This window comes from Drosophila tropicalis, unplaced genomic scaffold (genome assembly GCF_018151085.1).
Source record: "Drosophila tropicalis isolate 14030-0801.00 unplaced genomic scaffold, ASM1815108v1 contig_878, whole genome shotgun sequence".
NCBI lineage: Eukaryota > Metazoa > Arthropoda > Insecta > Diptera > Drosophilidae > Drosophila > Drosophila tropicalis.
The window spans coordinates 7,374,405-7,400,075 of NW_027173374.1; the positions used below are offsets into that span (position 1 = coordinate 7,374,405).

Below are 25,671 nucleotides of genomic sequence, written 5' to 3' on the forward strand. Positions count from 1 at the left end.
TGAAAAGAATGGTTTAAAGAAACCAAAGTAAATTAATATCAAATTTTAGTTTAATTGGCTCAAAACAGAACATTTCGAAGGCAAGTAATCTTAACCAGCTGACACAAGTGTTTTGTATATACCCCTTGATAAGGGTATTGAAGTCTCACCTAACACAGCTTGCCGAGAAGTAGATAGTGAACATTGAGTTTGGGGACGTTTGCATAAATCACGTGCCAGCCAGAGCAAGCTGGTCTAACTTTAAAGTGGAGAATGTTTTTTCTGGCCTGATAGAAATTTATGTAAATGCAGGAAGTCAAGACCCTGAACTTGAAACGGGTTGGCGACGAGCTGAACGCCAAGACGCTTAATAATAACGATTTAGTCTTCTGTTAAACGAACCGGAGTGCGGTTGAAGATTCGAAACTCGAGAGACCCTATGTGCTAGTGCGTTGTGTCTAAAAGACAAGCAAAAAAAAAAGAAAAAACAACAACAACGAGACAAAATCACACTCAATAATGTATCGGACGTGCTTTTGTGTAAGTTTTACGCCTGCTGTTGTCGAGTCATTTATCACTGAATGGGAAATTCTATAATTTGTCTTTTAGTTGCTAACACTACTGACTGTTGTCCTGGCAGCCACCCAGAGTCGCGATTATTTGCCAAAGCGGTCTTACTACTATGCCCCACCTAGTATGGAGACTAGTGCCAAAACTATGGCCGCCCTGCGTAGAATTATTCAAGGACATTTGCAACGTTTCCAGCAGGCGGATAACACATTTGCGTTGTTCTCCCCTCGAGCCATAGCCCAGCAGGGCAAGGCGGAAGTGCAACTAGACAAGCCCAAGCAACATCTGCAGCAGCAGCAGCAGCTGGTGGTTGCCGGTTCGCAGAATAACTTGGAATACGCCTTGCCACCAAACACGCCGACACCAAAGAACTATGCCCAGAATTTCCTACCCGAGGGCCAGGATGTGGTTCCCGGAAGTTCTTACATACCGCTAAGGCTGCTTTTGATTCGCCGCTGAGACTGAATGTTTTGTGCCTTAGTCGTTGTTTCTGTCGGCATCTTTAGTTGTTGAAACAAGTTCGGCAAATTCTGTTGCCGTTGCTGCTGGTGCTGCTGCTGCTTCTGACTTTTGGAATGCCGTTCTCAGCTGTGGCCAGTAACCAGTAAATGAGGTTAATTTGTTTTAATCTTACTGGTTCTTATATAATTTTAATGATATTTTAATTCTTGACCACACCACCATCATAAGGCCAATCTAACGTAGGCATATTTAACAAATACATACATATAATTAAGTAAATATAACAAACAGTTACGACCTTATCATTGACAATAAAAACAAAATGAGACACACAACACGCTCACAACACAACCAAAAAATAAAAAATACATTCACCAAAAATTAAAAAACAAAAACTAAAGTTTCTCATTTACATAAATTAGAAACGATATAAATTAAAACGGAACGGAAGGCGGCTCACCAAGTGGTCTAAGTTTAGCATTGGGTTAAAGCATAAACTAAGACTTGCAAGTCCAACCAAGAGCTTTTAGTACGAAGACGATTGTGAACTTTTAGATCAGCTTTGAATGTAGCTTAACAGGGTGACCAGCTAACCACAGGGTGAAACAGAGTTTAGAAGTCAGTTTAGATTCAAAATTATGAAAATCGGATTGAAATTATTATTTTAGACATAATGGTAACCAAGGTAAGTCTGCTCCTGAAAATGATGATAGATAATTTCGCCATACTGACATGGAATATAAGTTTATTATGCTTTTTATTAAATGCAATCTACTTTGATTATTGACATAAGTAAGTGAGTTTCTCTAAATATGACTAATATTCTTAACAAACGAACTTTCCATGGAGTCAACTGCACGATTTCCGTTCTGAGAATATTTTGAAGATCCCGCAATAAGAGACAGCCACAATTTTCGATTTGTTTTGTTAATTATACAGAAATAGATGAATAAGACGAAGCCCTGTAATGTGGCCGTCAAACAGAATAGGTATGAGAATGTTATGCCAAATTGCATATAATTGCAAATGCCAAAGATCCAGGTTAAGCCCAATAGAAAAAATAAGAGCACAAAGAGTTTTAGTTCTTGGAAAATTCTTTGGCGTTTGACACTTAGACTAGCCGTTCCATGAATGCTGTAGATAATGCAACCAACCATCCAGCCATTGGCAAATGTTATCACGATTATGGGTAAGATGACAGAATAAAGCAAATACTTGCCCGAGGGATAACAGATGGTAACTAGACTTCCATTTTCGTGGGGTTTATATAATGAAGGTGACACTAGCACTAACGAAAGTACAGCCAAAAATGGCAGAATCCAAGCCACAAAAGAACTAATCAATATGTAACGCTGTGGTCTTTGGGCACCCAAGACTGTTACATAACGTTGGTATTGTAAAAATGCTATGATCAGCATCCAGATAAACACAACTAAGACCGAATAGTGCAGCAATGCTCCCAAAAACAGGCATCCATTAAAATTACTTAAATTTTGAGTCCATTCGTCAATATTTAGAATGACAAAGAGCAACATTTGAAGGGTCAAGGCCGCACAGAGATGAAGGAGTACTTTGGTAGAAGCCGATTCGCGAAATTTCCGGAATAGAGAGGCCATCACGAAGATGCCCAAGAGACCAATTAATGAGAGAAAGCAACCGATTATGGTAATATAATCCAAAATCTTATAGTGTAAAGATTCTGAACCTAGATTGACATTCTTTTGGCTGGCACCCAATAAGAATGAGAATTGTGTCAAATGATGGGCATAACAGACGATAAGTGGATCATGCAGCATATTGCCTTGGTTACTGGTGGTAACGCCATCACTTAGCCAAGTCTTGTAGTTCCAATAGCCACAGCCACTGCCTGGACTAATGACTCCTGCATTAGGTTGATGAAGATTCTCATTGCGTAGCAGAAAAGGCAATCTCTCGGGTAGTGTCAAACCTGGCAAGTAAACTCCATTAATTCCACAAAAACTTAGTTTAAATGCCAAATCTACTTACCTTCCATTCCAGGTAGGGATATGGATAGTATTTTGCTGTGAGGTCGTCGCCTGCGTTGTTCTGCTGTCTCCACAAACAGACTATCATATGAATAGACTTTAAATACCACATAGTTTGCACCTTTCACTTGCAAGGACGACCAAAGTTTCTGAGGCATGAACGTTGCTGTCTCCAAATTCGTTTCTTGACGCAGCTGTTCCAAGCTCTCATTCCATCGCAAGAAGCGATACCAGAATCCACTGTTGCTCTTATAGAGATCGGGAGAACTCTCCGAATAAATAGCTATTCCAGTGATATTATCATATTGGGGGTTAACAAAGAAAACACTGAGATTGCCACTTATCAGATTATGGACACCATGCTGGTTAAAGATAACATTTTCCACTTCACTACCTTCGCTTTGAATAGCTTCCATTGTGGTATTGCTGGGGCATTTCTCCATAGGAACCATTTTTGGAGCAAGCGTATCCATATAATCTTCAAATTTACTAAGCAATATATTGGTGGCATTCAATTTGGCAGAGAGTCTCAAGACTTTTGAACTGCTTGCCATTACCTCGAGGCAAATGCCAACCAACTCAGAGCCTAGTGTGGCTTCCCTCTGAGGCTGATCCATGAGATGGGCAAACATGTTGCCAATATTGAATACGTCAATAAGCGAAAGCTGTCCACGCCACCGACTCAACTCATGCCGTAATTCAGCCACCTGGTTATGTTGCCCACCTATAATTTCATTTATCAAATGATTCACTTGTGTATTCAATTCGCTGCCCCTATAGCATGTTAAATTATCCAGGGGCTGCCACTCAGATTGCTCCATGCATAGCCTTCTCTTGGGAAATCCCTCTGAGTCCAAACACAAGTCCCGAAATACAGCTTTTTCACCAACTTTAGTCCTCTCAATACGGTTGGTATGCATTTGCCATAAGGTAGTTCCATTCTCTGTCCTCATTTCGTAAAGATGATCAACATTTTCAGCTTCGCAGTAACTTTGCTTACATTCAATTGTCGGATTATCCGCATATTTTCCATTCTGTTGCAAGCAAGGAAAATAATGACAGTATTCCAAGTGACAAAGATCCAAACATTTGCGTGAATCGATTATAGGTTGAATATCCGAGGGAAACAACTTAAGGCCAACACTTCTTTCCGTCGTCATGAGTTCGGTTAATCGAACATGCATAAATATTTCACGAATACAACAAGTTATTATAAGAAAATTAAAAAATTCATGCATTTTCTATATACACTTAACTTTTTATTAATTTGATTTGAGTTTAATGTTAGCTACGTTTCAACTTGTTGACCCAAGTAAGCACTACGATTGACTGTTTGAAGAATTTTTTCAATCTCATCGCATTGAATGGTAATTGTCTTTATGCCCTGTACAAAAAGGAGAGAGGAACAGTCAGCACATTGAAGCAAGAGAAACATATTTAATATATATATATATATAAAATATAAAATTAACAGAAAAATGCTAAGAAAAAACAGGTTATTATCAAGAAAATGGAGTTAGAAAGTTTTCGCTTTTAAGAAATTGTCAAAACAGGGTATTTCTAAGTCTTTACAGCAAAGAGCAAAAGTAATGCTCAATACCCTTGCAAATTCATTGTTATTCTTTTTCGTCATGACTTGGTAATGGGTATTTTTATTTATATAGGTAATGCATTTATGTATATACAAATATATATGCTAAAGATTAACTCTATTTAGGCCTGAAAATTATGATGTGGAAACGATTGTTTCATATTACATATATTGATACAGATGACACTTGTTTGTGATATTTTCTAAATACTTTAGCAATTTTATCATGAATGTAATAATTTCTAATAGTTTCTAGCTAGTTGAGAACGAGAGCAAGGGCAAGGGTATACAGAATTTGTTATGACTGCTATCGAGGTCTATATTTAGCTCATCTTCCGAGCTTCTCTTAGATTTTCACCGACTAGACTTGCAATACCATTAAATGACGTTTCTATTTATACTACAGTCAGCTGAAAGCTATTCAAGATGGAACGTCAACCGGTCAGTAGCGAATGCATGTCACAGAGCAAACATTTGAAGATTGCAATCTTTCGTTTATTCAAACGGAAAATAATAAAAGCTGAATAATCAGCTCTGGAATAATTACCAACATCACTTAATGATCACTTGATATTTCTTCGTTGCCTCTTTTTTGTTTCAGTATTTATTTATTTTATTATTATTAAGTTTTTTTTGTTGTTGTTTCGTTGAAGTTCACTCGAGACTTGAATGACTCGCGCGCGCTACTTCTTCTCACTTTGCGGCTGTCACCTCCTAAATCACTTTGCTTCAAATCACTTATTGGATTTCGAGATTGAACAACTTAAATATTTAGAAACAACAAAATGTATTATCTATATCAAAAGTTGATCTCATACATTGTTAAACATTTAGCTAAACCAAAGAGAAATGTACTCTAATGACCATATTTGTTCTCTTGTTTGGCATTTGTTGTTATTTTCTATGGCCCCCGGCTCAACATGCATTGTGTTGTCCATAAAAATCAATAGTTGGTATGCAGTTTGACTTCAGGCTTGTCTCTAGTTATTTTAAATTGAAACTAAGGCTGCCAAAAAGAGAAATATAATCACATAAATGACCAACTTAAATTTTTAGTCACCAAGTAATTTGATTAGCTTAATATGCTTAGCCAAAGACTTGGAATAATTCAGCCAAAAAATAATCTAAATGCAAATTTTAAGCCAGTCAAAAAAGCGACTAACTTTTAAACATGGATAGATACATCAATTTTAACAGTTCCAGTTTTGAATTTCAAAAACTATTAATTAGGAGACGTTCTATTAGCAAAGAGCTAATAAATAGTTGCCAATAAATTATTCATTGTCAAACACAATTGGGTTTTCAATAACTTTGAAAGTTTTAGAAAGCAATTTCAAATATAAATTTCAAACCTCAATAAATGTATGTACATGAATTGTGCAATTGAAAATATTGAAAATATTTGAAACTAATTATCTTTTCATTTATTATTGGTAAATATTTTAGAGAATGAAAGCAAAGCAAAGTGAAAAGGGACTACTTTAAGTGTTAATTTCTTTGACCCGAAATTTGACTGAAAGATTCACACATTTAATAGTTAATAAACTCTCGTTAATAAACTTGAATTAATTAACGTGTTACCTTGAGCACTGTAGATAAACATACCTTAAATGTCTTTCAATGAAACTATCATCGAAGACAATCAAGTAAAACTCGATAAATATGTATTTCAATCCAACTATCAGTCGGATAAAAAACTTTTATTCTTGTTTATTATCTTCCCATGATTCTGCCCCTTTCGTTTTTCTGCTATCTTGGCAGAAAATTTACCAAAATCTGCTGGCACGTTCGAGAGGTCTACCCAAAAAAAACAAAAAAAAAGAAGTAGATGAATATGAAGGTTGAAGTTCTTTGGTACCGTTCGACTATATCAGACAAATATCCTGGCTACATGTTTTTGGCCTCTGTGAAGTGCGCCAACAAAGTTGGTTCCACTTCACAAATTTATTTACTCAAGTGTGATGCGATTATCCTGCTGCACTTGTCCTTTTGTTTCTGTGCGCTAGTTACGCCCGCTGGGCATATACGAACACACACACACACATACAAACAAATCAACTTGCACATCCACGTCACCCACGGATGAAGATTTAACAATATCTCCCAAAGGCATTTGCAGCGCCAAAGCCTGTGCCAGTGTTGGTGTATTTGTCTATGTGTGCGTGTAACGAGAAATCCCAAAACTTGACTCTATTGCTTTTACTCCTTTCTGTACCTCTTAATTAAACGCCAGCCAGATAGTCATAGATTTCCAAAAAAAAAAAACTTGATAGTCAATTGCAGTTTGCTTGATGATTTTTTGTTTCCCCTCTTACTCTTTGCCTCTCTCTTACACATTTTATTCAATCTTCAATCAAACAATTTAACGTTTCAATGAATATTGAAAATGTTGAAGGAGTTTAGCAAAATGCTGAATAAAATTTCTAATTAATTAAGATATACTTAGAAAGTCAATGTAAACACCACAAAATAATTTATATTTTATGTAAAGTAAGACGAGAAAATTGATAAGACATGCTAGGGAAGAAAGTTTTTAAAGACTTTGTCAAGCAAATTTGGAAATTACCCATATCCTTTTTAAATCGTTGATTAAGTCACCCTATATACCCTTTGGTTTTGCACTGAGTTTGCAAAATTTGAACGTTTATATCGTTCTGTTTCTTATCTGCATTGGCAAGGGCTAATGTTAGTCAGCTTTTGTTTGGATTTTCTTTCAAACTTGGCCAGTTGCTCAGTTTGACTAGCTTTGGGTTAACTTCTGCCAGTTTACCTAGCTCTTTGCTCCTCCATCAGTGTCAGCAACTCTGTTGTCCTGTCAACGCCAGTGCGGCCTTTAGGCTTTATTCTGACGTTTATCGGACAGCATGGCTGTTGGTTGTTGATTGTTGTTGTGGCTGCTTTTACTGTAGTTACCAACCTTTGTCCGTTTGTTGACAATAAAGGCGAAATTAAAACCGCCATGGCGGTAATAATAATTTAATATATGAACCATTATGAAGATGCATTGCTTTAACATACTTTTCATTCATCGTAGACAATGAACTCTTTTGCACCTGCAAGTTAAAGCCATTTCTTCATCTGCATTTCATTTCATTTGCTCCACCCAGAGACAAGCAACTGTTTCTAACGCCTTTATTACTCAGTTCTTCCCATTTTCCTTATTGTTGTAAACCAGAGGACAGCATAAATTTTGATATGCCTGACTGAAGTTGAAACTGTAAATCTATTGTGGCGGTGAAATTATGCGTATGCCATTGAAGTGAAAGGAGACCAAAAGCAGACCGTAGACCACTCTCGACTCAGTTCAACGAAATTTGAAGTAGACGCAAAAAAAAAAAACAGAGAAAACTCGCAAGGACTACTAGGAATAACTACCGCAGAGCTGATAGCTTTTTTGACATGCAAATTCGTTGAAAAATAAAGTTCCCCATGAAACATAAAGCAAGAATAATAAGCCGATTACAACGAATTGAAAATTGGAATTCTGCCAAAATGTTGACATCGTTCTTACATTTACAAATAAAATGCTAAATTTGTTGTATGTTAATTGTGGTAACATAAAAGTTGTATGAACGGTGACCAATATTTGAGGTCTTAACTTAACAATTGAATGTCTCATGATGGCTAAAATTGTCAATGTTAGTTTTAGGGAATGAGTCAATTGAATATGTAGATTTCTTTTTGATTTTTCTTTTAAAAATTAATCTATGCATTAATATTTGATGCCTAAGTTTGAGCAAATAATTGTCAAGTATTATTTAAGTAGTCATTTAAAACAAAATTATGGGAAATGTTGTTAATTACTATAATTTGTGAATTTTTGAAAATGTTCTTGGCGCCATTTCTAGTTGTTGGAGAGCATGGCTGGGAGGAGCGCAGAGAGCGAGCTTTTTGGCTGTATGGGAGCTTTTTGACGAATCCGAATCCAATTCCGAATCCTCTCATCGTTTACATGCCAGGACAAAACAACAACGACAACAACAATCAGCTGAGTGGACCAGGCAATTGGCAGGCGGCAGGCAGCGGGCGAACTGACAGGAACAGGCACCAGACCACCAGGCAGCAGGCCACATCCAACGGCTGTGGCAGAGTCTGAAAAGCGCACACAAGTGTCCTGGCTTAGTTGCCGCCTTTAATACGACTAGCACAAGGCAATGCGAACTCAGTCTTCGACGGCTGGTTAAAGCGAGTTGTTCACTGCGCGTAGCCCAAACAGAGAACGGAAAACACCGTCGGCAAAGGCAAAGGCAAAAGGCATAGAAGGAACATTATTTCTTGCTGAAGCTGGCACGCGGTTCGCTTATCAGAAAAGTCAGCCAAGCACACACATCAAGTGAAAGTTCTGTGGGTGTGTGTTTGTTTTTGTAATTGTGTGTGTGTGTTTCAGTTTGCGACAGTGAGTGTGAAAGTAAAACTAAAATGAAAGCGAAATACAAAACAAAGAAAAAAACGAACACAAAACAAATAAATCACAAGTGAAAAATAAAAAATAACTTCTTAGCAAAAACAAACAAACAAACAAGAAACGAGACAGAACGAGAAGAACTTTAACATAATTTTGCCACCGACTTGAAACGAACAATAGAAATAAGTCATTTCGCTTGTGGCCAATGCGGCGTATGCGCAATTCTTCAAAAATATTAAAGCCTACTTTCAGTTGTTTAAATGTGGCCTATCATTTGTATCATTTCACAGACACAGCGCTTTCTCTGTGTGCGAATACTTTACCTTATTATTTATCTTTCTGTCCATGCACATAATTTATGTTTTATGCTTTTGTGTTTTGCAAAAAACAAAAACAATAACAAAAATAAAAGTTAACAGAAAACACCAAACAATTTCCAGTTGGAAATATTTGCCTCAATATGTCAAAGTTTATTAGACATTTGGCTTTGCGTGCCAACGGCAATTTGCTGACAGTTGTTTCAGTTGTTGTCACTGGACGCTATTATATTTGATAAATGTCTAGCCAACACAGTTCTTCACACACCCACACACCCATACATCCGTCCATCCATCCATCCATCCATTTAGTCATGCACAACCCACAGGCAAATAGACAATTGTTCCAATCTCCTCGGTGATGATTGTGCCCAGTGCCATTGCGGCACATTTTGTGTCCTTGCCTAATAGCTGGCTCATCATTAACTCAGTTATTGTCAGCTTGGTGCTAAATTGACAGAACTCGAGTAAATATCAATTTGTTTTCAGATTTCGGCCCCTTTTAATATCAATGTCAGACCCGTATAACCGCAATTACCAAATGGCGTGTTCATCAACCGAAAATAGTTCAATTTAAGGAAACAAAATTAAATGCTTTCGCCTTCTTCGACATGGAGCTCTTCTGACGTTATTGGTTGGTTGGTTGGCTCCACTCTATTTACACACTTTTGGCGCGGACACGCAAGGACCCAGTTCAGTAATCTCTTATTGAAAATGTCGAATGTGGCACGTAATTAAAATTCGTTCAATCGAAAGTTGACTTCTTGTGTCAACATTAATAACCTGGGCTTAAAAGTATTTAACAAAAATTGTCTGTTTCCTCGAAATTCAACTGATTATAACGCCATCTATATATAGGTATATAAAGTAAATAACTGAAAAGCCAGATTAATTAAAAGAACGATAGCAAAAGTTACCAAAGACACTCACATATACATATATAAATCTATATGTGTATAAGTATACTTTGTATACTCTTTATATCTACGTTTTCTAAATAATGTATACCTTAACGAGTCTGCTAATGGGCAAACAACAAATGTTTTGAAAGATGGAGAAAAAATCGATATTTTGTTCCCCCCTTTTTTTTTGTTTCTTGTGAAATCTGACGCGAAGGTTGAGAGTTTTCTTGAAATTATCTTGAAATTCTTGAAAATTAACATTAACCCAAATTGAATTACTCATGGCTAATAGAGTTACTAATAATGATATGCTTTGTAAGTGTATTTCTATAGACATTCTTACACAGCAAATGACATTTGTTTAAAGACAAACTTCTGATTGCTAATTGATAACCAATATGAATACAGAAATTTGAAGTAATTGAAAGTGTTTTTTTGAAAGAAAATATACACAGTTTTTAATCCTTTTTACTAAGTTAGTAAGTTAAGCCATATGTCTGACGATTTTATTTCTTAAAGAAAGAGATTTGTCTCGTACTTGTTAAATTACCACAAAACAAAATAATCAACAAATTAACATATATCTTACATTATGTGGCCTTAAGACCACAATTTTCTTGGAAACTCTTTTCTTTGATAGGCTTATACTATCCTGTTCACTTTTAGCATCCTTTTTAAATTGTTGTAGAATAGTTTCAGTTACTTTATAGTCGAGTGCCTTAAAGCTCCTTTGAATTTCAAGCCTGCAGATAACGCAATCTTAACACCTCAATTGCCGTGCAGTGGAAATGGTGCATAAATTTGGAAAGCACCCAGGGCACAGGCTCTACCATGTTGTATGTGTGTGTATATGTGTGTGTGTGTGTGTTTGGCCTGATTGTGTGTGTAATTAACCAGCCTTTTGTGCCGGTTGTTGTACCTACTTCGTTTTTTGTTTTTTGTTTTTTATTACTGCTGCCATTTTTGTTGTTCATGCATCCATCTCCTTGGCTGTTAGCCTCTTTCTAATATACCCTACAATGCACGAGGTTATATAACTTTGGTAGTCTCTCTAGTTTCAATTTCTTGGCATCATCTGTATGCGGCATTCAAGAGCCGTTGATATGCAAATTGTTATATTTCTGTTGCTCCGTTTTTTACTCGTTATTTTGTATTTTTGCATGCCTTTATTGTGACCCAATTGATGGCTATGGCTATGGCCGTGTGTTTGCCTGGCTGGTTTTGCTTTTGCTGGGTGATGTGCCTTTAGAGTTTTGCACATGTTGCATGTTGGCGTGCAGGCATGCAACACAATACAATACGAACAAAAATACAGGAAAAAAAAACACATCAAACACACACACACATACTCATTCCAATGCCCTGCCAACAAATGGCCCTAAAAGAGAATTGTTGCTGTTAACTTTTTGTTGTTGCTGTTACCCAAGGCTTATGGGCCACTTGGCCTAACTTTGCTCCTTCCGTTCATTTAAATATTTGATTTGAATGCATATTCCAAAAACAGGCCTCGCTCTAAAGTTTTTAATGCCACAACAAACAACAAAAAAAAATAAAAACAACAAAATATGCTTGCATGTGTGAGGTTTCATTTGAAACTATAATGAAATGGTATTTCATTTGCATTTCTCAGTTTTATAACATTTTGAATGTGAAACAAATGAATCAATTAAGGCAAACCAAAACGACCGAAACCAGAAACTAAAATAAATTGATATGCTGCATGAGAAATTGTGAATAAAAATATCTCTCTCTCTCGACCACAAGTGAATACAAAGAGGCAATAAATATGGTAAGTCAACACCATCGATTAAATCAACAATAATTTTCGAGAAAATATTTTTATTTTCTATAAATGAAATTAAATAATTTAACATTTTCACCCACCCAAAAGAAGATGTGATGACAATTTTCCTGTGATTGTTTTCGGTTTCTTTTGAAAGAATTGAAATCAATGAACATCAAATATCGGTTCGATTTATACCAAAAACATGTTCATTCAAAGAAAATGAAGGCAGTAATAGCAACAGTCGCAGACAACACTCGATTTCGTTGTGTGTGTATGTGTGTGGCGAACGCCTAGACGTATACGTAATGTATGTAAATATATTTCAAGTATTTCGCTTGTTTAGTATTACTTCCGCCGGAAGCGATTGATTGTGCGCCATATCTCTCTCTCTCTCTCCTTCTCTATGTTTGTATGAGTGTGTCATTGGTTTCTACCCACTCCACAAACAAATCAAATTGATTACTTTTTGGTCTACCCCTGGAAAAAAAAAAGATATCAAAATGCGCAATCTGGCTTCTAATTTCACTGATTTGTGAGAATTTTTGAGAAATTTTATATCAATCAAAAGTTGAGTCTCAGAATTTTCATAATCACTTCAAGCAATGCCCAAGGAAATGCAACAAACATTTTGATTACACATTTGTAATGCGTAATTGAAGCCTAATCAAAATGCTCAATTATTGATTTACCTATGCATTTAATCGTATCTCAGTTAACATTTCTGTATATTTCTCTTATTCATTTTCAGTATGGGTTTGTTAACTATGCCTTGGAGCTGCTTGTGCTCAAGCATTTTGGCGAGGAACTATGGGAGAAAATCAAGTAAGTAGTAGTTGAAAATCCATTCAAGTGAAAACAAAATATCATAATTCAATTAAAATTTTAATTAATATCACTTGCTACATCATTTGAGTGTCTTTGGGTACGGCTTTGTGTGGTTTGTCCACAATATTAGGACATCAATTTTGGCTGATGCAGCCCCTTTGTGCCAGGCAAAAACAAATTAACACTATTGCGCACTTAATTAATTACTAAAATACATAAATTATGTACGATTCTCTGCCACGTACAGCAATTAACTTATTATCCATTTTTCACATTTGGCCTGGCTTCCTGCCAATGGTCTTATGTGACTTAGTGTGTGCGTTTGTGTGTGTGTGCGGGGGTATTGTGTGTTTTGGTATAGTTCATGGCAGATAAACAAACAGAACATGCGTCGAATTAATGTACACACAGACATCAACATTTCAACATACTTACATACATACATTAGGCTTGGGGTTCCAGCCCACTAAATTTCGTTAAGACAGCAGCGGCTAAATTCAAGCTTCAGTGGTAAATTCACACATTCCCGCCCACGTAAAATTACATTTGGGTAGCTACATACGATCCCTCTTGCTTTTGTGTTGTGAATGTTGGACTATATACAATTCGCATTTATCTTAATTAAGTTATTGATATTACCGTTTGTGTGTGTGTGTGTTCTAGTCTTGGCTAAATCGTGTATGTAGTCCAATAACAATCAGTGATGTCATGTCGAAGCAATAGCTCTTACTAATTGGTAATGATTTATGATTTTGCATTGTTTAATCGCAAGTCACTTGCCACACAGTTAATTGCCCACATTTGCTACAAGAATACACAAAGATCCTGCCAGTCAAAAGTCTAGAGCCCTTTTTGTTGGTTTGCAAACCCCAAACTTTTCTCATTAGTGAAAAAAGCTGAAAGCAGTCAAAATGAAGGGCACAGAAGATACACCAGAAGAGAGAAAACACAAAAACCGATATTTATTTTAAATTCCATGTCTGCCAATCAAATGACTTTAATTATATTAAATTTTCGTCAGGGTCAAACAAAATCGAAATCGAATTCATTATTCCTTACTCGAGGCTACACAGCGAAAGGCAAATACTGTAATCAACCTTAGACGCATTGCAATTGCCGCACACCGCCCCTCAAGACCTAACTAGGATTTTGTTGTTGTCTCGCACTTGAAGGCATTGTCAGAGCCTTCATTAAAAAAAAAAAAAAGGAGGAAAAAGAAAAGTAAGAGCCACAGGCAAACAAGACCCAGAGGTGGATGGCAAGCGGTGTGTATGTGTTTGTGTGTGTTGGTCTCGCCTGTCTGTCTGTCTTGTCTTTCAATATGAATGGCATTGGCAATGGCATATCGCCTTGATTGACAGACTGCTGACCGCAATGAATGAATTGTACTTCTCTGCTCACCTCATATACTTAGATATGAGTTTGTATTTTCTACGTAAGTTCTTGGTCTTGGCACATAAGTTTTACTGCCCTTAAAGGCTTACCAAATTGACTTAAATTCTATTTGCTGTTGTCTTTCGCCTTCTGTCTTAAACTCACTCTCATGTTTGCGCTCACTTAATCAGAATCAGTGCGTTAAGTGCTTTACGGTCTCTTGTTTTTGTTCTTGTTGCCTGGCGCATAATTGCAGCACATCAATCTGCAAATGAGGCTCATTAATTTGCCTAAACAAGTTGCTGTGGTTGACTGGCAGGAAGCAGAAGGAGCAGGGAGCAGGGAGCATACGACATGAAGACGAAAAAGAGTCTTAAAGTTTTAAAACGCAAATGAAAAGGCATTTTCCGCATGGCTCTGCTTTGGCTTTGGCTTTGGCTTTGGCTCTGATTCTCTTGCTTTTGCTGTTGCTCTTCGGCTTGACTTTGATGTGAGCCAAAAAAGATAAAATTGAGTAGATAAGCTAACGCTTTTGACTCAACAGTCTAGCCATGGTCAGGAAACGTTTTGGTTTCTACTTGCTGTTGTTATTGTTGCTGTCGTTTGGTTGTTGTTGTTGCTGTTGTCACAGTCCTTGTTATTATTATCGTTGCTGCTGCTGCTGCTGATGCTGATGTCGATGCTTATGCGTGTTTGTGTGGCACTTTAGACAAAAATCGATTTGCCTATAAAATGTTTTACAGGCCAAAACCACAGGAAAAGCAACTTGATTATGTCTGTCTCCCCTCGCGACACCCGCACCAACATCCATCAAATCCCAACTCATTCCTCTAGATAGCCTTTCGTATGTGGTTTGTTTCTATGGAGCTTAAACTTATTAAATAGTATCACAATTACTTAGTTTGCACTAAATAAAGTTTTTCAAATAAGAGGGATTTATTTTTGTCAGTGCAAATATATAACAGATAATACCGATTGTAAAAATATAAAAAAAAAAAACGATTAGGGGGGGATGGGATATAAAATTTTGACAGTTTGCTTCCTGAATCTTTTTGTGGACACTAATTTTCCAACATCAATTTTCTCCCTACCTATACACGAATAAGCGTAAATGTGATTGACACGCGAAGAACGTTGGAAAATTATGGTAAATTTTCCGTAAAGATGAAGATTTATAGCTTGAGTCTTTTAACCATAAAAATATCAAAGAAGTTAAATTCGGCTATGCCGAAGTTTATATACCCTTGCAGTCCTTGACAATAATAATTTCACATGTTCAAAATTTCTTTTCTGCAACTCAATTCATTAATATACAAACAAAACAATTTTACTCTTCATACTATGTACAATTTGTTCTTCTTCTTCCCTCATTCCCTAAGCAAAGCAACGCACGCATACACATACAGTTTATGTAGCGTTGCGTCTGTGTGTGTATGCATGTGCTCTGTTAACAGATGGTGACGTAGTAGGCAGCAAGCAGAGCTGCCGGCAGCGATTGAACCGATTTATATAGACTGTAACTTGTGTTCTATTTATCCGATCAGGGTCAAATTTTGGGATCTGAGATTTTATATCAAATTCTATTATATTGGTAAATTTCATGGGGATACTCCAATTTTTGCAAAAATTTTTGTTCCAGAGCTATATGATATAGTAGTCCGATCCCAAAGATTTTCATACTTTATCTCACCCGGGTAAAAAAAAGCTCCCAAAAAAAATTTCATCCCGATAGCTCTTAAGATGGCTGAGTAAAACGCGTACGCACCGACGGACAGACGGACAGACGGACAGACGGACAGACGGACAGACGGACAGACGGACAGACGGACAGACGGACATGGCTATATCGACTTAGCTTCTCATGCTGATCAAGAATATATATACTTTATGGGGTCGGAAACGTCTCCTTCTGTGCGTTACAAACATCTGACCAATTTTATAATACCCTCTGCAAGGGTATAAAAATAACAGCGGTGCGCACGTAAACGCTTCACTGTCATATTAAATGTAAATTTGTTGAAATAAAATTTTTGTGGAAAACACGTTCCAATGCCTTTTACCAAATATTTTTGCGGCTTATTAGCTTTATGCGGTGGATGGTGGATGGTGGAGTGAAGAGAGAGAGGGGTCGATAAGGAAGCTACCACAACTTGCTGACAAATGCTAAAAAGCCATCAATCTTCATTTTGGCCTAGGTTTTGGAATTTCCACCAAGACATGTTTCTAAGATAGGCTGCAGCTTCAATCAGTCAGTATTTTGTCACTCATCTATGAAAATGTCCAGGACACGCTTGTGTGATAGCTATATGTTTGTGTGTGTCAGTACTGTGATTTCATTTACGAATCCTTTACCATTAAAAACACATTTGTAATAAATGCAATAATAATGTTTTTCGGATGAAAGCTAAGAAAAAATCGCGTTCAGGCCATTAGTGGCCATCCCACCCCCAAAAAAAAAACCATCGCCCCCACCCCAAGTTGGCTAACCAAACCTGCTTTTGCTATTTTAGCCCTTTTTAGCTTTGTCTGTGTGTGTGTGTTTGGGTTTTTTTTTTAGGTATTTATATGTATAGATGTGTATAAGCAAACACGCCCGCAGCATTATGTCTTTTTTTGCTGCCACACATGAAAATCGATCGCATTTTCATGGCAGACATTATGGAAATTCGAGTCGTTCTGTCAAGTGATTGTGTATGAGTGTATGTGTGTGCATAGCTGTGTGTGAAGGAAATGGCATTTTTGAGGCATATAACGAGTTGAGTGTGAGTTGCTGTGTATGGGTGAGTATGTGTGTGCGTGCTAATGCGTCAACAAATGTGCGTTGGCCTGGCTAAAGTTTCGACCCTTTCCAACAAATACGAATCACTTGCTTACACAAACACAGGCACTCACTTACATACACAAATACACACACACACACACCAGCTCCCTACACTACTGATATCCGCCTTCTGCTGCCAGCAAGTTTTATCTTCAACTTGTGCATTTATAATATTTTTCATATCTGTCTCTCTCTCTCTCTCTTATCTGTCCTCAAAACTGTCGCCATTTTTTGTCAACTGTTTTCAACAGCGGAAAAATATTGTTACGCTTTATTGACTGCCGCGATGACGACGATGATGATGCCCGACAGATTTCCCTTGTCAAGCTGCATGCCACGCCCCCAACGCTTTTGGATGGTCGTCCTGAGAGTCCCGCCATTTGACACGTTTTCACACTTATCGCTGAGATTACTTTTTTGCTTTGATTGCATTTCTTTTGCGTTTTGTTGCCTGACTCCGTTTGGCTGCTTCATTTATTGTCTCGCCGATTGCTTCATATTTTTGGAAAACTTCCTCCGCTTCGCATCTGTCCCACTTTCCTCCTCAAGCCCCCTCCTGCCAATCTGCTCACTATTTATGTACATAAGACCGGCATTCTCTTTCACTTATTGTTGCAAAGTTTTTTAGCTTTGGCATTTTATGTGCTCCAGTTATCTATCGTTTTATGAATTAAGTATGCGCCACGTTGCTGCGCCTAAAGTCTGAGCTCTGGGCTGTCATTGCCATCTTTAATTCGAATCCCCTTAATGGTTTGCCAATGGTGTCCATGACTTGAACGAGTGTCCTTTCGTGCGTTCAAGTCAAATGTAGTGCAATAATCGGAATAAAACGTTGAACCTATCCCGCATCGCATGGCCATGGGCCGTGGGCAGGGAAGATGGTGAAATATGGGGCTAATTATAGGTCATTGTATGGAATGGAAGGTAGACGGGCGCGTGGCACGACATTATGACCAGCCATTAGGCAGACAAAAGCCCTATATAAAAACCAACAAAGTAGATTCTTGATTGCTTGCAATGAAACTGCGAAACTGTGCGATTTTTATACATACAAAAAAGGAAGTGTGTTAATAGCCAACATCATTGAGATCATCATTATACATACATATATACTTCTTAGATGGCAAAAGAATTCAGTCCTTACGCTTTACTTATCTAAAATTGAACGCAAATAGCTTCAGGAGATGAACAAATATTTACCATCTGACCGACTTTCCTTATTTTGCTTTACGCTTTCTATGCGATGCTACCTATTCCTTTGCCTCGAATTTCGTTTTACGCCAAAAGCTAATTATACACTCTTTGCCTGGCGACCACACAAAATTCCATTAATTTATTATAATAATTCCATGGTACAGTTAGTTGTTAATTATGCACACTGACTTTCCACTGGCTACTGGCCTAATCCCTTGCCCAGCAACTACCAAATTCACCGACACACAGTATCAAAGGATACCCCAAGTATGGGTATATAAAAAAAGTTTGTAAAGTTGCAGCTATGCATTCTTTATCAGCCCAAAAAGAATTACATACACTTTAAAGCTATTTATGTCTATATTATAGTCTTAAACACGCAAGACTCATTTCTAATTAAAGCTAATTTCATTGAATTTTTCTTTGCTAGCACTGAGATTCCGTAGGAAAGGGAAAAGGCCTCTTTTCATAAGGTTTCTAGATTTCTTTAGGTGTCAATAGTTTTTAATATTTCACTAAGTCTAGGAAGAAGATAGTCTTCGATTTAGTCTTCCTACACTCCATTTTTATCATTCTTTATTTGCTTTTATGAGTCGCCCCCAAGAAGTATGCAATGCTTTTCTTGTCACCTACATATATTTCAAACATTTGTTTAATAAAAGTCTTCGATTGTCTAGTAAATTTTCAAATAAAGTGATTTAGTTCAAGAAAATTAACGGAATTTTGACGTTGGCCATTTAATGAAAACTTTTTGAGATTTGAAACTAAAATACAATGCAATGAACGGCAAATTAATGTTGAGAATATATGTATGTACAACAAATTATGCCAATTAAAAATAAAAAGTTTTGACCATAACAAATGCTAAATTATAAGACTACAGTAGCTTTTGAATAAATTTAGAATTCCACGTGCGATAAAATTGTACACTGTATCATTTATATTATGGAAAATATGTCCCAGATTGGGGACTGATGGTGGTAAATTAATAAAGACCATTTGGGAGGGTCGCAGCAAGGCACGTATTTTTGCGAATAAATGCATCAATGAATTTATTTATTGCATTTGTGAATTGCAACAACCACATATGGGAGTATTTTTATATGTATGTAAGTGTGTGTGTGTGTATGCGAGTGGATCCTTTGGGGCAGCAAAACACGTCGCTTAAAAGCAATTTATTTTCCCTCCAACATAAAAGTCGTGGGGTCAGTTGTTGTTGCTGTTGTTGTTGTTGTCCGATGCCTGACCGACCAAGCGTGGCTCAAACGCTTTTCCCGCTACGTTTTCTTTCATGTTTTTGCTTTTTTCTTTCTGCTATTTTAATAAAACTAAAAACTGTATTTTGTTTATTTTGTATGTTGTTTTCCCCGGTGTATGTATACTGTCTGTACATTTCCAAATTGCATTTGGGTCTGGCCGGCATATGAAATTGAAATCTCTGACAGATTGAAATCATTTAGAGCATCCGTATCAGCATCTGCATCTGCATCTGTTCATCATTCTCATCGTGCTGATTGTTAAAGAAAATCGATGAAATGTTTTGGCCCATTTGTATTGGAAAAACAAGACATTTGGCAAACAGGTTTCCGCAGGAATGCAGCAAACATCAAGAGCCAGGGAAATTTGAATTGCCTGCAGAACAATTTACAATTACAATTCCAGTTGCAATCGCCCCGTCACAGTTCGAATCAGATCTAGATTCCGAATGAATTCCATAAGCTGGAAATGTTGCTATGTGCCACTGTGTATTTGTATATGACTGTGTGTGTGTGTGTCCCTGACTCAAAGACTGTTGGCAATTGCTTTGAGTACCATTTGGCCGTTGGGCATCGTTAGATCAGAATAATTTTTGCTGCATACTTTGAACTATTGAAGCACTAAGACTCTTAAAGAAGTATACCAAACTTGTTCACGTTTATCAGCTTATATCAGCCACATTGATAGTTGCTAATGACATCCTAATTTTGCAGATGTCACCCGAGTACGTAACATGAAAAAGAACGCCAATTCTAGGTCCATGAGACAGGTCCGGACAGGACAAGACAAGCGAGACTCAATCGATGAGCAGGAATAACAAATGACCCCCCAAAAAAAAAAAAGTAAATGTGTATAGAAAGGAAATGTTGTGGTGGGCGGCGGCCTGAGAATGCATGTGGACAGTTATTAATGAGCCAGGGCAAAAGTGTGATTCATTAATTTTACTTGGCATCTTTTGTTTTGCTGGTTTTTTTTGTTGCTTTTTTCGGTTTTCTGTTGGGTTTTATCGCCCCTTAGGTGCGATACACTTGAGGTGGCATTAAAGGTTAAGTATACGTCTCGTGGCCAAAGCTTAGCAACAGTAAAAATGCTAAGCCTCAGCGAAATTGACTTGACAATCGTTAAAGAACCGATGCATAAACAAAAACGTCCAGTCTTTGTTACAAATTCTAAGGACAAAAAAGGAAAACTATAATGAAAACGGGACAATAATTAGAAGCATGAAATGAATGGAACTAATTCCAACATTAATTAATTAATAAAAAATATTTTGAAAGCTGATCTTAAATTGTGGTAAACAGGCATGCGTCTTGGTTAATTTCCTTCCAATTGATTGAAATCGATTTGAATTTTGGTCACAAAGTTAAATACTCTCGATGGGGCTTGTTCTTGACCAAATTATGCCAAAGCTTTGCCAAAGCACAAAACCAGGAAACAATACTAAACACAAACAAATTCACTTGGCTGATTTGAATAACCCGTTCTGGGGATTATCCACACACAAAGCAGCCACAAGGAGCAGCTACACGAACAACAAACTGGGGACTTTCTACAACATTTTGCTGGACCTTTTGCTTTAGGTTCAGGTAATTTTAATGTTAATTTTCCTTTCTGGTCACTTCACGTGTGCAAATCTCTTGATGACGCTTTGCATTATGTATTTTTATTGGCTAAGCCTGATGTGAGAACAAATATGCCTGGACTTGGCATGTAGTCCATTTACCACTATATACATATATATACTTAGTCTTATGTATGTATATTTTATACTCTTGCATGCATTTCATATGTATGTACATACCTACATATTTTGCGCTCTCTGGTTCTTGTCGACCTCTAACTATTTGTGGACAATAAAACATGTGACTCACTTGAGTTATGTAGCACATTAACTTGCACTAGTCTTAAGTGCCTTTTAACCTTATTTCGTTTCCGTTTCTTGGCTGCAAGGCAATAGAGCAGCCGCACTTGTTCTTGAAGGTTGCCGCAGTGGCTGCTGCAAAATTCCAAAAGAAGCAATTGAAAATGCGCAAAATGCCATCTAACCACATTAGATACTCTATTTACAAAACTAAACTTTAATGTGGCTATAAAATGCTGCAAACTTTTTAAGTATAAACTTACAAGTAAATAACATTTACAAACCAAAAAAAGAAAAGGACTCAAAGGAAAAATATGCAAAATCTTTTTAGTTAGAGCATAGAAAAACTTTATGAGGTCTCTTTGTTTTCCTTCGCCCAAGGAGGCATACATATTTAGCTAAGTGGCTGCGATTACAAATGCCACAATGTGGCAATGTGCGTGTGGAACTAAGCCACATAGATTCCCAGCTAGATCTACGTTTAAACCAAAGTTTTCCATGGGAGATAGTTGAGGATATTAGCGAAAAGAGGATTTTTAACTAACAGTTTGAAATTTTGTGATAATGTTTGACGAATCTGCATTCAATTAGTAATATTTTTTATCTTAAGTTTAGGGACCAAAAAACCAAAGATAAATGAAAAGAGTTACATTTGAATAAACCAATTAAAAGTTACATGAAGTTTTATGGACATGCATTAAATAGATAATTACAAAATTGAATTTGAAACTCATTCTCCATTCGAAATATATAACCGCATAATTATAAACATCTTGAGCCAGCTAATCGATTTTTGATGAAACTTTTAAGCCAGCTTAAAGTTGAATTTAACGAAAAGTCAACAAGTTGTCCATAATAAAGCAATTCAAATAACTTGCCATAAAAGCGAGAGAGGTAACTTCCGCTGCCGTACTCCTTTCTCCTTTCTCCTCTCTCTTTTTCTTTTTACTACAATACCAACATCATCTATATATGTATGAATGGAGTGTGGGCTTGTGGGTGTGGAATGTTGGTTGTGCGATCCGGTGTGTGGCATATTAAATAATAATATTTATACGCAACAGTTTTCGGTTGCCAAAAAGCAACAAACATCATGGGTCCACATCCATATTTGATGTGACAGTTAGCTGTAAAATTCAGAAGCCAATCCGCGGCAAACAAAAATAAAGCAACAAAACTCACTGAACTATATAGCTGGGGCGTTGTACTAAGCTACTTAGGCGCAACATTTTCGACTTGCGACCCTCCCACTTGGTCCGCCTTTGTCACTTCCTTCTTGGAGGCAAATAGAAAGGCCAGTTCCAACCTCTCGCCATTTGGCAGATTAAGCCACTTAGTTTTGGCCTCCGTTCAAGATGCGACGCCTTCGTTTTCGACGCCATCGCCAACGCCAACGTTGTCATTGTCACAGCGTAAACAATATTTAAATGACTTTAAAGTGTGCGCCAGAAGAAGCGGAAATTGAATTTGTAATGATAACGATGAGAGGATGCTAACGAAGAAGCGACCTCCTCGCTCCTTCATGACCAACCATGTCTACAAAGTGCCGTCTTGCATTTGTCACGCTAATGCGGCGTATACTTAACGCCCCATGGAGACCGGGCACAGATCTGCCTCGTAATAAGGCAATAAATTCTTACACACATTCATATATACAAACATACATACATACATACAAATGAGTGTGTATGTTCTGGTATTGGTGTTTGTGTGTAATTAATCTTTACGGAATGAATTAATTGATGTTTATGCTGCCGCAAACGTGTGAAATTTAATGGTAAACTTTGTTTACTGCGTTTGTGTGTGAATTAATCACAAATTGCATTTGTTTTTGTTGTCGGGAACTGAAATTCAAGAGAAAGAACAAAAAATACAACGTGTCAAAAGCAAATGGCCAAAATTCGTTAACTTTTTCAATTAAGTTGTCGATCAAAAAGATACCCAAGACACACACGCACATTAAAATCAATAAAAATCAATCATACGCAGTGTTAGCAAGGTAAGACTAAAAGGCAAAACGTGCTGCATAATTTAATTTAAGGCCATAAAAATGGCCAAACAAGAAAATATGATAGACATTTAGTTCTCATAGCCATGAAAAAAATAAGCAAAATAAAGGCCTTTAAATTGAAAGTAGATGAAGTAGATAACCTGATCATACTTGGCAAATCGACCATGTAAAGTGAATTCCAATAGCCAATCCATAAATTATACTTGAATTTCCATTAAGAATATACACACATAAGTTTTAAATTTTAAGACGGCACTTTAAAACTGAAGCCTTGAAATTGTGTTACAAAATGTTTCTCATGTAGCTTCCATAAATTTTACATGCTGGCATAAATCTTATTTTAATTTCGAAATTTTCTCGTCCTGTGGAACTCCCATGAAAACTCTCACACTCTTACACACACAGACTATACTGGGCACTGGCATATGGCATATTTCATAGAATAATAAATTGCAGTTGAAAATCAATTTTCATTTTCGCCTGTTATATGCAGAAATTTCTAAGGACTCTGGTTTCCTATTTAACGTCCGTTAGCCAGAACAGGAAATTAAATATCAACTCTTGGGCCCCCATAATATGCTTGGCAAGAAAAGTGTGAAATTATTGTAAATATTGTGCAACAGCATCACTGCAACTCAATCACATGTGAAGCCAGTCAAGTGCAAAAGGGGCTAGTAGGGGAGGGTGTTGTTGATGCAAACAGTTTTCCAACTATTCTCAAATTTCAGTAACAGCTGCCAACATATTTCTCTAATCTCACTTTCTCTTTTTTTTTTTTGGGTTTACCATTCAAAATGAGCAATAATGAAATGCCATTACCGACCCGTATTCTGATTTTGATTCAGATTCTCATTCCATATCCGACACCAACACACACAGACACACACCATTACCACACCTGTCTATGGCATAGCCTCATGGACGATTCTCTGTACTTTTGTGATGACAGCAGCAACAGCAGCAAATCAGAAGTTTTGCTTAGAAAGAAAATGGAAAAACTTTTGCACGTACAAAATCTACTTTCTATTACACATTTCGTTTTTCTCTCGTTTTTGCGATGTTTGCTCTTTTTTTTTTTTTTTTTTTTTGTCAGACTTTCCTTTTATTTTCTCAGTTATTTCAACAATGCTGAAACGTTGTATTCAATTTGTTTTGGGTAACAGCTTGGCATAAGTTCTATTAAATAATAAAGTCGATTTGCACGATGTTCACTAAAAAGTAACGAAAAGGAAGTACAAAATATTCAAAAAGGATGAAAGAAATTCAAAGTCTATCCATGCTGGAGATTTCTTACACATTTAAAGTCTCACTGGAGGGACCCATAAGACCACATTCTATTCACAAGAAAAGTCTTCAAATATGTATGCATAAAGATTATTCGTAATTGCCAAATCATCAACATAACTCATTGATATTGAGGATAATCATCATCTTAAGCATTTAATATAGATTTTTCCGTTCTCAGCGTTTGTTTAATTTAAATAAAGAGGACATAAATTTCAAGTATATTGAATGTTACTGGTCAAATTATGCTTTTATGCCCCAACTTAAGAATATGTAAAGGAATTAACTTTTTGTGATGACTGAAAAAATTCCAAATATATTCATGGATATTGGTCAATTTGGCTGAGATTCTCGAGATTTGTTCTTGTATTTTGGTTAATTAAAAAGCATAAATATTTAAAAGGATCCAATATAATCAGAATTGCGTATGGGCAACGATTTTATGCCGTTGTCGTCACCAAAAAGACATGCCCATGCTTAACCACTCACTCATAAATTCAAGGAGAGAAAAGCAATTTAATTAAAATTAATCTATTCTCTTTCCCGCTCTTTCTCTTCTTGGCCTCTCCATCGCCTGTATTCCCTTTTCTTTATTTCTTTTTTTTATCTTTGTTGTTGTGCCTCCAACAACTCGATTTTGATGCCGCAGGAAAAAGGCCATGGTCAGCATGGAGGGGCAGTTTTTGGTGCGACAAATTTATGACGATGAAATAACATACAACTTAATTGGAGCAGCTGTGGAAATACTGAGTAAGTACCATGGATAAGCACACAAACACACACAAACAGACCACATGCACATCGAATGTGCCATATAAACTGATATAAATAGTTATGACCAAGTTGTTAACAAGTTTATATGTTGATGGGGCTCTTTATAGATATACCAGCCGATGATATTTTGGAGCTGTTTGGCAAAACATTCTTTGAATTCTGTCAGGATTCGGGATATGACAAGATTCTGCAAGTACTTGGCGCCACACCTCGTGACTTTTTGCAGGTAATGCATTATAATAAAAGTCATCT

General features: G+C 36.8%; 3 protein-coding genes across 8 annotated transcripts in view; 2 read left to right on the plus strand and 1 right to left on the minus strand.

The window, feature by feature from the left end:
• The first annotated feature begins 399 nt into the window (after window positions 1-399).
• Window positions 400-1,334, plus strand: LOC137585473 (uncharacterized). Its single transcript, XM_068301263.1, has 2 exons — window positions 400-519; window positions 589-1,334. Exons 1-2 carry the CDS (start codon window positions 499-501, stop codon window positions 1,006-1,008), a joined length of 441 nt encoding a protein of 146 aa, XP_068157364.1. The 5' UTR covers window positions 400-498; the 3' UTR covers window positions 1,009-1,334.
• Window positions 1,335-1,739: 405 nt separating this feature from the next.
• On the minus strand, window positions 1,740-4,311 carry LOC137585206 (adhesion G-protein coupled receptor G2-like). Its single transcript, XM_068300888.1, has 2 exons — window positions 3,019-4,311; window positions 1,740-2,959 (listed from the first exon to the last, which is right to left on the minus strand). The coding sequence occupies exons 1-2, from the start codon at window positions 4,253-4,255 to the stop codon at window positions 1,818-1,820; spliced, it is 2,379 nt and encodes a 792-aa protein (XP_068156989.1). The 5' UTR covers window positions 4,256-4,311; the 3' UTR covers window positions 1,740-1,817.
• Window positions 4,312-8,680: 4,369 nt separating this feature from the next.
• The window catches only part of Gycbeta100B (guanylate cyclase soluble subunit beta-1-like), a 46,981-nt gene continuing 29,990 nt past the window's right edge, over window positions 8,681-25,671 (plus strand). The window contains exons 1-5 of one of the 6 annotated variants that reach the window (XM_068300041.1): window positions 8,681-8,759; window positions 11,863-12,021; window positions 12,767-12,840; window positions 25,295-25,395; window positions 25,527-25,645. In XM_068300041.1, coding sequence (XP_068156142.1) covers window positions 12,019-12,021; window positions 12,767-12,840; window positions 25,295-25,395; window positions 25,527-25,645 — 297 coding nt within the window. In that variant the 5' untranslated portion in view covers window positions 8,681-8,759; window positions 11,863-12,018. Of the gene's footprint in view, window positions 8,760-8,787; window positions 9,005-9,081; window positions 9,226-11,862; window positions 12,022-12,766; window positions 12,841-25,294; window positions 25,396-25,526; window positions 25,646-25,671 lie in introns of those variants that run through there. The other 5 variants (XM_068300037.1, XM_068300039.1, XM_068300040.1 and 2 more) reach the window with 5 other exon arrangements.

What these genes read in the sequence shown, in the direction of transcription:
- LOC137585473 (XM_068301263.1), top strand. Translation starts at nt 499, where the DNA reads ATGTATCGGACGTGCTTTTGT. An exon ending in TGTATCGGACGTGCTTTTGT is followed by an intron (nt 520 to 588) that starts GTAAGTTTTACG and finishes TTTGTCTTTTAG; the next exon opens with TTGCTAACACTACTGACTGT.
- LOC137585206 (XM_068300888.1), bottom strand. Translation starts at nt 4,255, where the DNA reads ATGCATGAATTTTTTAATTTTCTTATAATAACTTGTTGTATTCGTGAA. An exon ending in ATCCCTACCTGGAATGGAAG is followed by an intron (nt 2,960 to 3,018) that starts GTAAGTAGATTT and finishes TTTACTTGCCAG; the next exon opens with GTTTGACACTACCCGAGAGA.